Here is a 14535-nt window from a genome sequence, read left to right as displayed (position 1 = left end):
TTCAACATACCGCCATCTTGGTTTTTTGTATCACGAAGTTATTATCAACAATGAAACTTGGTTAGCTTGCTTTTTGGATAAACAAAACATATCCTAAACCCTTTATACATAAAAATATACTATTTACTCAAAAAGAGCATATTACAATATATATATATATATATATATATACAGTTGGTAAGCACGATTAGTTCTCAACCATGTATAAAATGTCTAGGAGTTATAATTGATGCATGTCTCTGGTTTAATGTTCATACATAGTATATTAGTACAAAATCTGCAAAATATCAACCTTACATACATCGTGTCAGTCTGTTTTGTCAACCTGATAAATTTTTTCATAACTCAAGAAATTAAATAATTATTTTTTTATTTCATGGAACCTATAAATGAGCCTTCAACCTGAGCAACCCTGTTTTACAGTAATTATTTGAAAAAAAATTCTACATGCTTTTAGGATTAATATTTTTTATAAATTATATATTTATTTGCATTTTATAATGCCTATTATGAATAAAGTAGTTTCAATCATGCTTAAATATAAATAACTTATGTGGTCTTCTTTTGCATTTCACAGGTTAGTTCTTAGTTCTTAAAAAGAAATTACATGAACACCTAAATGTCTGTAAGATTAAATCCTCATAAAAAGAAACAAACTGAGATAAGATGTATAAAAGATGAAAGGAAGAGTCTAATTTCTTCTACTGATTTAAAGTGCTGAAAGTATTCAGGCTTCAGTCAGAAAATATAATCTGTAAAATATTTTGATATAAATACTGTGCGGATGGGTCTCTTGGATATATTATTTTTTTTATGTTATTTATTATGTTTCTATTCAATACTAAATGTTTTGTTATTGGAAGCAATATCTGATTTTCATTTTAATATTTGTTTGGAAATATTATTAATTTTTGTTAAATAATATAATTTAAGTTCTGAGAATATTATTCAATGTTTTGACGTTTCGAAAATCTTTATCTATCATAGAAAAGCCACTGAATGCCGCTACTGAGTGTGGAGCAATAGTACTTGCATCACTTCTCTTCAATGTGGCTTTAAAGGATCTTTGCTTTTCAGCAAAATATGAATATATTGATTCATACATTAAAGTAAGTAGATTGAATGATTTTCAATACAATTCATGTTTAAATATTTAACTAACTCATGATATGATTAATAAAAATTGTATTCTTCTTTGGTTACCTTTTAAAATATCTACTGTTTATATTCTGAACACTCAGTCAGGCAAAATGATTTAAGTCATAACATGATCATGTATTTGTTTGATGATATGCATTTTTTCTAAAATTAACTTAAATTTGCCAATAGTTTCCTAGTGACTTGTCACCTTGGAAGAAATAAATATATAGGTAAAAATTTTCCAAATGCTGAGACATAGATAGAAATTCAAATATTTTCTTATTAATTTATATTATATTAATTAGGGTAAACTTTTTATTTTAAAGTAAAATGGTTGGTCAATTGTATGTTAATGATTTACCAATTTACTTTTTTCTTTTTTTTTTTTTATTACCTTTATTGAAATTTACAACTGTATATTACATAATACATTCAGTAAATTTGATCATTATCACAGGTGTGTAGAGAAACTACCCATTGGTAGCACTCTAATGATGTTTTACATTAGCAGAACTCGTAGCCATCTTCTTTACAAGTGCCTCGGAGGATTATCAGGAATGGAAGAGGAAGCAAGGCTAGAAACTAGTTGGTTTGGGTGGTTAGGGAGTTAATAAGGAAAGGAATGATATCTGGTTCTGGCTAGATCGGTTACATAGGGAACATTAAGGTCTTTGTGTATGATTTTATTTGTGACAAAGTGAGGAGCATTGAGGATATTACATGTAAGATCAATATTGTTAAAGGAGACTGTAGGACAGTCGGTGGGGTTTTCCACAAAGGGTAAAGGTGATTTGATGGCATTCGTTAGAATTTATTTTAATCTTCCAATTACGACACCATTCTTCAAAGGCTGTGATATGGGATTGGAGAGTTTGGGATGTAATTAAAGGGTTATTATTAACAGCGAGCACACATGTGTCATCGGCATACGTGGTGAGGATAGTGTTAGGATTGGTTGGGATTTCAGCTGTATAGACGGTGTAGAGGATGGAACCGAGGATACTACCTTGAAGAACACCAGCGGACTGAGAATAGAGGAATGAATAGGAACTATTGTGGTTTAAGTAGTACCACTTAAGTACTACCACTATAGTACTTGGAGTAATATATCAATGGGAAAAGAATGGATGATGAGGAAGTATGTAGGAGGTAGGAATCTACAGAGTTTGTAAAGCAGTCCCGGATGCCAGACTCGATCAAAAGCCTGTTCTATATCTGGAAAAGACTCCTGTGCAGTACATTCCACGCTCCAAAGAAGACGAGACAACATCCACCACACGATGACATTGCTGGATAGTGGAGTGGGATGTTCAGAATCCTAACTGGTGATCAGGGATAATATGATTGAAATATAGGATGGGGTATAGGCGTTTTAAAATGAGTTTTTCGAGGATTTTGCCCATGATCGGTAATGGAGAGATAGGATGGTAGGAGGATGGGCATTCTGGCAGCTTTTGGGGTTTGGGTATCATTTTAACTATTGATAATTTCCATGGCTCAGGAAAATATGTGGAACGGAGTATGGTGTTATATATGTACATAAGGAATAGGATAGCTTTCCAAGGAAGAAGTTTTTGGATGTGGAATGTTATTAGGTCGTGTCCTGGAGTTTTATGAGTAAGTAATCTTTGAATGATACTAGATATCTCTGAAAAATGAAATTCTTTAGGTGGGAGGGTCATTTGGAGTGGAATATTTAGTTCTGCTTCAATAGATTCAAGGTGAATTGGGTTAAGGATATCAGGATGTGGAATAAAAGTTTTAAAAAGGAGTTTTTCAAATGTTTGTGATTTTTCTTCATCAGTTTTGGTCCAGATTTGGGATTCTATAAGAAATGGTGGATGGTTAAAATCTTGGAAATTCAGTGGTTTTTTGGTAGTCCTCCATAATGATTTGTCAGTAGTTGTAAGATTTTCAGTAAAGTTAATTAAATTTTGAATTTTGTATTTTCTAATTTCTACTTTTATTTTGTTAGTCAATTTGGTGTAATATGTTTTGTCAGTTGGATATCTGGTCCTATGCCACTCTGATCTGGCTCTGCATTTTTCCCTTAATAAAATACGAATATGCTGTGGCAGGTTATTTTGATTATTGTTATTGATTCTATTTGTGGATGTGTTGTCAGTTATACTTGTTCTTTTAAATGATGTGAGTTCTTCAATAGCTTTGTCAATGTCTTGTTCTGTCTTACGTTTAATGTTTAAATCCAGTTTAGTTTCCAGTTCACATTTAAATTTGTCTCAGTCAATTCTTCCTGTTATCAATGAAGGAGTGGAGGGCTTAAGTTCAAAGCTTGAATGTAAAAAAAAAACAGAACTTGACTATGATCTGATGAAAGGTCGTCCAGGGATTCAACAATGGCTTGAGAAGAAGAAATCTAGGAGGTGATAAATATGTCAAGGATATCAGGGCGATTTTTGAGGGATGTAGACCATTAAGTCGGATTTTCGGGAGAGAGAATGAATAGGTATTGGAGGTGGAAACCTGGGATAGGGATAGGATGTTACAATGGGAGTTGGATGTGCAGCATCCCCATTGTTGGTACTTAGCATTATAGTCTCCTCTAGCAATGAAGTGTGGTCCAAGGGTTCATAATAAGGAATCAAGGAGGATATAAGAAAGGTTATTACCAGGACAGTATACAGCTGAAAAGGTAACATGGAAAGGGCGAGTTGAAATGATAACCAAGGTTGATTATCATCATATAGCATCAGTTGGATTGGAAGGAATAAGGAAATGGAATAAGGATTTGTGGATAAGTATGCAAGGAAACAGCATGGGAAGAGTTGTCTTGGTGGTCTGATCTATAAGTGATGCAGTCACATATGTAAAAGTCTGTCCTTTTTGTGAATGAGTTTCAATCAGTAGGGCTATCTCAATGTGTTTGTCATGAAGGAATAAGTCGAGTTTACCAGGGTGATTTTGTAGGCCATTCCATAACACGACAGCTAGGGGTTTTGTGCTCATCATGGAAAATTAAGCAAGATTTCAGATAGGATTCTTGTGAGAAGGTTAATGAGGGGTTAGATGGTTTCTTGAAGATCTTTCAGGAAGGATGTGAGGATAGAGGTTATATCCATTGGATTTTGGTAATGAGGATATGGATCAGGAGCTTGGGATGGATAGTTTGTATGACCAGAAGTAATGTGTGAGGGCTGGGCTAGTCGTGATATATGTGGAGCTGTAGTTTGAGGAGCTTTTTCGATTTTCAATGGTAGTTGGGACGGGGAGTTGGTTGGAGCAGCTGGATTAGATGGAACTGGGAGTGGATGTAGTGGGAGACAATTTTATCTGTAAGGGTGGATGATGGGGAGGATTTTGATGATGTGGAGGTTGAGGCTGAGGATGAGAGGTCAGGGACTTAGGTTGAGAAGTCTGAGGCGCCTGGTGTCGAGGCTGGTTTTTCTTGATTGTGATCTCGGAGTAAGTCCCGGTTGAGTCTTGGGTTTTTGAGCAGATAGCTGTGTGACAACATGAGCCGATGCCTTCAAGTTTGGGAAAATTTCCAAATTTTGAGTTTCAGGTGGCACGGTATGAGTTTCTTCAGAGCCTTTTGATGCCATGAAGTATGAACTCACCTTGTGGAAATTTATGTAGACTCCACAGCCCCTGTGGCTTGCTGAGTGATCTTTTTGACAGAGCACATTTTGCCAGTTCATTGCGAGGTTTCTGGCAAATTTCAGTGCATGAGGGCCAGCATATTTTACCCACCTAGCCTTGTGATGGCAATAGGCCCTTCTTTGCCTTAAGTTTTGAAACCTGGTACTCCAATTTACTGTAATAATAAAATTCATTATGGCCAGCTAGGATTTAAATTTTAATAATTTAGCACAGAGAAGCAGCTATAATCAAGTCAATAGTTTGCGTGACTAACTAATTCATGAGTCCATTTAAAAAACCAAAAAAATAAATTGTTTGTTCTATCAGAAAATTATCCAACTTTTCCAACCTTGGTTTATGAAATGTTTACCATATATTATTCAAAATCCTACTGTACTTGTCAAAGGTTCACATTACTATATGTATACATTGGGACCTGTCCGTTTCTTACTTCAGGTATCCCAAGTTTACGTTGAAATTTTTAATTATTAGATTTATTTATTGATGATAAATCAATAAATGATAATTATAATAATAAAATATTTTAAATTTACAGGAAATGGCAGGAATTGGTCATACAGGGTCAGACAAATCTATATTTATGTCAATGATGGACAATCACTCTAAATACATCAGTCTCTGCTACTATCTTGAAAGTTGCAATGCATTTAGATGGCCACATGACATCATCAAGGATTTAGAATTCTATTTACAAGTATTTAAAAAAGAAAAATTATAATTTATTTAAGCAAAAATAACTCAAAATATATTAATAAGTTCTTGAGGTTATTCAGAAGCTGAAAAATTTAAATTAATCAATTTTTAAGAAAAATCGCCTTTAATTAATTTTCTTCTTACCTTTATTTAACTATTTATCCTTTATTATTATTACTTTTTTAATATGTTTTTACTAAGTAGCTCTTTACCTTTTGTTTGCTTTTAAGGACTCACATCATAAGTGAGGATCCTATATTCTGTTCCTATATAGGGCAGTCTGTTTCATCTGATTAAGTCATTCAGTTTAAGCTCAGGATCCCTCCTTTTATACTTTTCAACAATACTTGATTATTACTAGATATTTATTAGTTATTACATGTAAGTTTTTTACAATATTTCCTAACCAGGGCCAATTTAGCAATGAGGACTTTAGTTGTGTAATTTTTGTTTTTCAGGTAATGCATTTGAAGTTTTAAATACTGTATTAATTAGAAAACAATAATAATAATTAAAACTTGATAAGGCTCCTGATTCACGAATTACTAACTCCAAGGACCCCAGTTCAAATCCGGTCGGGCAGAAAATAGTTAGCTGTTATTCTGTAGCCGTGAGTCAACTCCTGTGGGTTCTGGAGTCGTAGAGACCCACCCAGCCTCATAAATTGGATACCCTTAATTGAGTAAAAATCTGGTGGTCGAGCATGATTCTGACCAAATCACCTCCTTGCACAACCGTTGGTCTAGTAACAGTACTTCCTTTCAAAGTACTGAACGCTGACCCGCCATGGGTTGTAGTGGTGCAGATTTTAATTTTAATTTATGAGTCCCGATTGCTTAACTGGCCAAAGGCAGGAGACTTCATATGAAAATAACTTGAGTTGTTGAGTACTGGATAGCTCTTACCTTTAAAGCAATTGAGACAATATATTATGAAAAAATGTACTTTCAAATAATTTAGAGTAAATATAAAAAAAAAAATTAAAAGAAGAATATTGAAATAAATCAATCTAGAACTCTGAGATGACAAAAGTAGCAAAATTCACCTTAAAACTGTAGATTGTTTGGTTTTTTTTATTAGATGGCTTTAATACTAATGTAATCTGTTTTATTTTATTGAAGTGTTTGGTAAATACAACAATTCGTTCTTTAATCCAATCGTTGTATTAACTATGTATTTTATTAACTACTAAGTTATTAATTAATTATGATTTAATTATTAGTGATTGATTATCAATTCATTAAGTAAAGTATAATGAATATTAGGTATCTTTTCATACCAAAGCTGCTAAAAGAATATATTTATGCGATTTTGATGTTATCCTATATTCGTCGAAAATGGGTCATTGTAGAAATAGTTCCATATAATTTATACATTTTCTTTAGACTCTCACCTTACTTATTAACTTATTAACAATTTTACAGTAAACTAATAAATTTTCATGAAGTCTATAATGGACCTTTCATTGATCAAGGAGCAGTTTACGGACCAGAAACCATTCTTGTGCTGGCTGATGTATTTTTAATGTTTATTCTGCTGTATAAATTTATCATTTTCTTAGGTTTCTTGAATAATTTTCATTACTTCCCCTCTTGTTTGACACATGACAAAAAATCATGAGGGTATCCGGGAAATTTCTTAAAAAATGGGATTTGAAAGATCAGATCCCTCACTCTAACCAGAAGGACCTGGTTTCAGGTTGGATCTAAAGCCTCTATTTTTCAAATCTGGTTTTATCCTAATTTGTATGTACTGTGATCATTGCAATATCCATTGTGGTCCGATAAACACAATTAGGGTCATTTAACAACAGTCATATTAAATAAGAGTTCATCTCAATATTTTAATTCTTCTCTAGGGAATTGTGAACATTATTACTTACAGTAATGTATATATGAAATATGGTAAGGATGAGTATTGTGATCATGAAAAAATTACAAAATTAGAAATTATGTTTAAGGCCCCCTGAGTCCAAATAACCAAGTTTCTCAAAATGTTGTATATGTTTGTATGTATTTGTGCCTGTGACTGTGTTTGTGTATGTGAACACCCAAGTTCAAAAACGAAAATTAAGAAATTTAAATAACATTTTATTTCTTTATATATTTGAAATAACTTAATTATAAAGTAAATTATTCTTTTCAAGATAAACTTTATGACATCTTTTTAGATTTGTTCTTTTGAAGTTGATGTTGAGTCTTTGGGCACTATTGGTGCCACCATAGCAAATGATGGTGTTAATCCATTCACAAACAAGAGGGTAATTAAAGAAGGTCATTGTCAATTCTTGTATAACTATATGATGTTGTATTCAACGGGAGCAGCATCAGCTCTTTGGATTCGGAAGGTATTATACTTCACTGTTTCAAATATACGGCACCCACTTTTCTGCTTCACTCCGTTTCCTCTTCACCCTTTTTTAAAATGTATGGAATATATTAAAAAAGGTCAGTGCAGGGGAAAGTAACCTATTACATGCCATTTTTATTTTTATTTTGGACAAGCTGGCCAGAATGGAGTGGAGGGAGCAGCCTTAGTGGACACCCTGCTTTGTATGTAATATAATATTGACCTGGTTGATGATGTTTTTCCTTATGGTTTTTGTTTAGTTTTTAGAATTTTAATCTAATATTAAATATTAGATTTTTTGAAGCTAAATGATTATAAACCTTTTAATCTTTTTTTAATCATTCCCTCTGTCCAGTTTCATAATCTTGCTTTTTTTTCCTTAGCCTCTCATTAGTGTTACATGGTTCTTCATAATCCTCCTCTTTTCTATTAGACTAGAAAATAACATTATAATGTATTTTTTTTATTACAGGAGGCTGTATGCAATAAATTCTCAATAGTATTCTATTGCTAAACTAAACAATAATGTAGTATTACTTGGTCTTGAGAGCATAGGTCAGCAATTCTGTTTTTCTTACAATGGAAGAAATTGTTAAGCACTAAAACTTGTAATATTTATTTCAGCTGAAATCTCTTCTTATAAGACTTGATATTATGTATCTCTCTAAAAATTTAAATTAAAAAAACAAACAACAAAACAAGCATCAATATATAATACAGACTATAGATAAACATGAAATAAATTCCTCATGTTTTGGTACATTCATTTCATGCTTTATTTCATTTAATTTTATTTTTATCATCTTTATTTTCTTTTACTTATGCTTTTCATTTGACTTCCCCTTACTTTTCTTATTTCCAAGATTGACTAAATTTCTAATATATGATTTAAACTTCTAAAACAATTTATTATTTAAAGCCCATATTTTGTAATGAGAGTTTTAATCCTCTTAAAGATAAAAAAATAAGCAATAATGAACACAATTCAGTAGTACTATATACCCTTTATTGCTACATAGTATATTACGAGGAAGTTAAGAATAATTTATAACTTTTTACGCATATTGCTGTACGATAATGTTTTATTCCATTTGTGAGAATATCTCAGTAGTTATTGAAATTATTTATTTTTGTATAAAAATGTGTTCTAAAAAGCCTATGACAAGATTTTCGCTATTCATAATGTGTAACACTTAACTCGACCATCATAGCTGGTTTTGAGACTGTTGAGGTCAGTGCTATCTTTAACTACAGGCCCAGGGCGCCATGATCTAACTTCTGTGACCTCTTCTGAGTTTTTAACATTTTTTTTGCTTAGAGTTTTTGTCAGTTTTTGAATATGTATTAAATAAAATGATGATTTGAACAATTATTTAATTTATTTTTGTTGATAGCCCAAAGTTATTCAGAAAATAAATTCTGTAATTATCTTAAAGTACACAGGATCCTCACTTGGTTAAAGACGGCCCTAGTAGAGCTGTGGCTATTGAATATAAATCATTAATTTCCTTCTTATAAAAAAAAAAGATCTAATGGGTTTTGAAATATATTTTAAAATAAAATTTAAGGAATAAGTATAGAAGGTGTTACATCCGGACCTGCTCATGCTATACTGCAGGTGTCCCGAGTGTAATTTTATGATTAAAGTTAATGTGTGTGGAAAAGGGGGGCTGAAAATTGTGAGACACTTTCTGCTCATAACAACATGCATTTATATTTTCTGTTTAATTTATAACGCATTAATCCCTGGAAGGGCAGTTCTGGTTAATGTGTTAGGTTTTTAATTTGATTTAATTATTTATAATAATATGAAAACAGAGCATTGGGGTCTCATATATACTATTGGCCTATCTGAGTGACGTCTTCGCCGTGACGTATCCTATCCGCTTCCTGTGCAAGTTCAGCGGTTGGCGAATATGGTGAACACCATGTATCCTCGCCGAGGTGTCTGAAAAGACGTCTTTCCTCTTCAAGGGCTGGCCAGCGTGTCCTGGAGCCTGGCGTGATGGTAGGGGTAGGCCAGGTCCTAGCTTGCATGATGCTTAGGGTGGGGCGGCATTGCAGTTGCAGTGTCTTCGGGGTCTTCCGGTGTCCGCGGAAAGGGGGGCATCAGAAAATGAGACCCCCGACCCCGACTTTATATAAATCCAAAATTAACCGTGAAAATCGGATTACTTAAATCCGACATACCGCCCACCTAAATTTGGCTCAGCCGAATTTATTATGAAAAATGCAAAGAGACGGGGAAGGCGCAGTCTGCCGTAAAAGAATTGGTAAAATAATCCCGCTCCAGATAAGAGGGCCCGTAGGCAACACAAACGATAACAGTAAATATTATAACGAAACATGCAAAGATACGAAAATAAAGCTAGACAAATATATACATAGATACATGTTGACTATTAACGATTACGAATGTTCCTGGTAAACGGCTGGTGATGCGAGACGATAAGAGTTGCGAGACGATTAACGATTGACGAATGTTCAACGATTGGAGATGCGGGACGAGTAACGAACTTCGAATGTCGGACAAAACGCTTTGATCAGGGAGAGCAAATCCTGCCGCCCACCCTGAAAAACCCAAGCTCAACGACAGAAGGTTAAGTTAACGAACGAATGCGAGGTTTGAGGATGCGTTCGAACGATTGCGAACGAACGGATGCGACGGCGTGCGCGCCTACGTTTAACAGTACCGAGGTTGTCGGGTTTTCGATTGGTCCGACTCGAAGCGGTTGCATCATCCTGTATGAGGAGCGAGATGCTGGTGGACGAAGCCCTATCCGAATAAGTCCCCATCACGATCTTGCCAAGAACCGTTGGCAGGAGGTATAGGTGACCATCCCCAAAGGCCTTGGTGGGAGCACCAGTAACTAGGCGGGGGTATAGGTCAACGCCTATGAGCAAATCGATGGGGCCGGGAACGCCAAAGGAAGGGTCGGGCAGAACGTGATGCGATAATTCTCTGATTACCCGCGTAGGAACCGGACGCTTGGGTAAGTCAGAGGTGATCCGATCAACCACGAGGGCGCGGACCTTGAAGTTCGTGGTGTCATCGATAAGGGACCGAAGCCTCAACGTGATAGAACGTTTGATACCAGCGACTTGACCACCACCCAAACCGGCGATTCTTCCGTTGAAGGGTTGCAGCTGGCCGCCAATTCTCGTCGCGAGTTCGGCAGTAACAAAGGTGTACTGGCTGCCGGAATCCAGTAGTAGCCGTGCGGGCGCGGAATGCTTTGACCTGTGCAATACGGCACACGCAGTTCCCATAACTGCCTCCGAACAGCAATCATGAGGCCCGGACGTAACACGGGTATGACCCACAAAATCCGCGGACTTCGGCGAAGTGATGGCGGCGGAGGAACACGATCGGTTTTCCACATGTAACACGCTGTGGTGCTTGGCGCGGCAAAACGAACATATGAAATCGGAATGGCATTTAGACGCGTGGTGACCCGACCTCAGGCAGTTCCGGCACAGATCGGACGACTCGACCTGAGAGGTCAAGGCCAAAAATGTATAGCACCGACTTAAGAGGTGCCTCCCATTACAACGGGGACAAGGTTCTTTGCCGGGAAAGACGGATTTCCCGCGTGAAGAAGTGAGACCCCCGACCCCGACTTTATATAAATCCAAAATTAACCGTGAAAATCGGATTACTTAAATCCGACAGAAGGAATATATTTAAATTTTTAAGTAATGAGTTGTTTTTAATCTTCAATTATTTAAAAGTTTTTTAAAAAAAAAAAATCCTTCTATAATATGCCATGTATTTATTCTAATGATTATATAAGTATTATCAGTTATTCTTTTGCAGTTTTTTTTTTTTTTTTGAAGTTCTCTGTTTCTTACTAATATTTTTTCATCACTTATCATAGTTTATGGCCCTCTCTGAAAGAATAGCTGATAATGATTGTCTTGAATGGAAAGTTAAAAGTTTGTTCCAATTTTAACATAAACATTTTTTTATTTATGCAATAAGTTCTTATAGTTATTATAATTTAAGTAAATAATCATTTTTAATAATATAAAACTGCCTTAAACATAAAAACTGCTTTAGGTAAACTTGCCAGTTGCTTTTGGGGAGTCCGGCTGCTGCCTGTTACTATTGCCTGGTGTGATGGCATACAGTTTCATATCTCCGAATCTTAGTGAAGAAGGCTTTAGTGTAAAAGCTTATAGATACATACAAGTATGTGTGTGTGTTAATTTATTAATTCTATTATCTGAGACCATGGTAGCACATTCATAATTGAAAAGTGGACCCTGACTTGTAGAAATGATTCCTGTTTATTGATCCACCTATTTTTTTATTTCTAATGATTTTTACTCTCTGACTAGAGTAGCTTGAGGTCTTTCCTAACATTAGGAGCTAGAATAATGGGCACTACGCAAATAAAACAAACATGAGTGACATATATAGCTGTAACTAAATAAAACACTCCTATAAAAAAAAAATAAAAATCTAATTTCTTATGAACTCTTATAAACCACAAAACAAGTGTGAGGATAATTTAACACTAGGCTTATATATAAAAAAAATACTTCTTTAATTAAAAAATAAAACTCTATTTTTAATTTGCAAAAAAATCCTTAACTTTTGTTTCAAAAATGATAATGAGCTGGTTCGTGCTGCTTGTTGTTCATATTTGGTTTGATGTTTATTGATGTCATATTGTATTGTTATTTATTGATGTCATATTAGATTGGTGTTACTAACCCATTCCTGACAGAATGTGGTGGTGGAAATTTATTCCATGGGGCATCTTCATAATAAATGCCTAATTATCCCTATGATGTATTATAGTGGTCCCCAAAGGGGGTTCCACAAGCACAATACAAAAATTGGGGGTGTCAATTTCTCAAACCATTACAATACAAAAAACATTAAAACTAAAATAGCAAATATACAATTCATTCTAGCATTTACTATGCACTGTCTTTTCTCTTTTTCCTACATATTCAATCATTATATGGATAATTGTGCCGAAAATCTTTTTTAACAAAAAATGTTTGGGAACTAATAGAAAATTTGAACCATCACTTTCATAATATGCTGCCATGGCCACCAATTCATTTTAAGGCTGATGATCTTCATCAATTTAATGCTCCTAAATTCTCATGATGCCATACAATTTAACTTAATTTAATTCCAGGGTTTCTGTGATTTATATGATCTGCATCCATTTGAAACTATAAAAAAAGAAAGTGAAGAAAAAAAAAGTGTATGCCCAAAGTCATGCTCTATGTTCAAAGTAGTTGGAGATGGTGATTACTTTTTGATGTTCAGGTAATTTTTAAACATAACTGTTAAAGACAGCCTTGATTGACCATTATTAACATTATTATATATTTTTTTGTACTAATGACTTAATTGAAATAGTGGTTCTATCATACTAACAAAAAATTATGAATTAAAGAAGAATTTTATTATAAAACAAAATATGCTCATTTAGCTTATGTACAATTTATCTAAATATTTATCCTAATAGAGATTTTGATTACAATGCAATTATAAAAATTTGTTTGTTTTTTTAGAGATGACAATTCTTCCACCCACCTTTGTTGAGTGCCTCAGTGCCATCTTTTCCATGTTCTTTTTTCTCTTTTGTGTCAATGTGCACCATTTTAGGCTATTATAGGTTTTTCTAACAGTCTCTTGAAGGTTTTTATAACAGTCTCTTGAAGGCATTTTACAAATTAGCCAATTCAGTTTGGCTAGGGATTATGGAAGATGTTTATTGGTGTCCAACTTGACTAATACACTATCCTTTCAATTCTAACAATCTTTTTCATTTTTATTTTCTAATGAAATCCTTTAAACATGGATTTTAGTTTCTGAAAGGACTTTTAATGAACATTTAAAAAAAAATTTTTTTAATACATATCTTGTTGACACAATTTAACGATGGTTCAAGTGTAAATGGCATAAGCAGAAAACAAAATCATGTTTTGTTTCCATTCTATGTTTTATCTATTAATTCATTATAAGCAATTAATATTTTAATTACTACAATTAGTATATCTTAATATGCAATATTAATTATTTTAAAAGCTATTTCTTTTTCCAAATTCTGTATAATTTTGGTTAATTACATTTCCAGTTTGATTCAAAAGGGTATGAGACCTTGTGCAAAAAATCCGATGGATGAAACGATACTTCATTTCGCTGCAGCTACAGGAAGTATGAAATGTGTTGAATTCGTCTTGAGACTTTGTCCATATCTACTTTCTAGAAAAGATTTGTAAGTGTATTTTATTTAAATTTTAAATTTTACTTACATTCTTTTTTTTCAATTATTTATTTTTAAATCTCATGTATGTTTTATAAATCTCATGTATGTTTTATAAATCTCATATGGTTTTATATTAAGATGGGGGAATAGTGAGAATTGGTGAAATCAAACTCTTTTACTACATTTTTGGAGGGGTCTGAGGAAAGGAAATATGAGGGATATAGATGGAGAAAACGGTCTCGTGTCTGCTGTCAGATGACGTGGCTTCCCAGTTGTCTTGTCAGTAATAAGTTAGGAAGTCCTCAGCCGAGTCTGAGACTGTTTATGTGTTTCTGTTCTGTTGGTGTTGTAATGTTTGGTTCATGAATTCTCTCTCTTTTTTTTTTTTCTGACAATATTGATATATTATATATACAATCAAAAGTACACCTTTTTCAGACAATTCAAACCTTCAATATTGAAGTGTTTAACAATAATTTTACTTTAGGGCAATTTG

The 14535-nt window shown here is 33.8% G+C and overlaps 1 protein-coding gene across 1 annotated transcript in view; it reads left to right on the top strand.

Moving 5' to 3' along the window:
- Positions 1–14535, top strand: part of LOC106690066 (glutaminase kidney isoform, mitochondrial) — a gene marked incomplete in the record, with an annotated part of 36413 nt that overhangs the window by 18876 nt on the left and 3002 nt on the right. Inside the window, 6 exon segments of the mRNA XM_067046538.1 lie at positions 988–1109; positions 5297–5455; positions 7625–7801; positions 11864–11995; positions 12960–13093; positions 13908–14048. Of these exon segments, the coding sequence (XP_066902639.1) occupies positions 988–1109; positions 5297–5455; positions 7625–7801; positions 11864–11995; positions 12960–13093; positions 13908–14048 (865 nt within the window).

This window comes from Halyomorpha halys, unplaced genomic scaffold (genome assembly GCF_000696795.3).
Source record: "Halyomorpha halys isolate HHAL.00 unplaced genomic scaffold, Hhal_1.1 Scaffold1566.1, whole genome shotgun sequence".
Lineage (NCBI taxonomy): Eukaryota > Metazoa > Arthropoda > Insecta > Hemiptera > Pentatomidae > Halyomorpha > Halyomorpha halys.
Note: the sequence above shows the minus strand (reverse complement) of the source record. Positions and strands in the feature narration are given on the sequence as shown.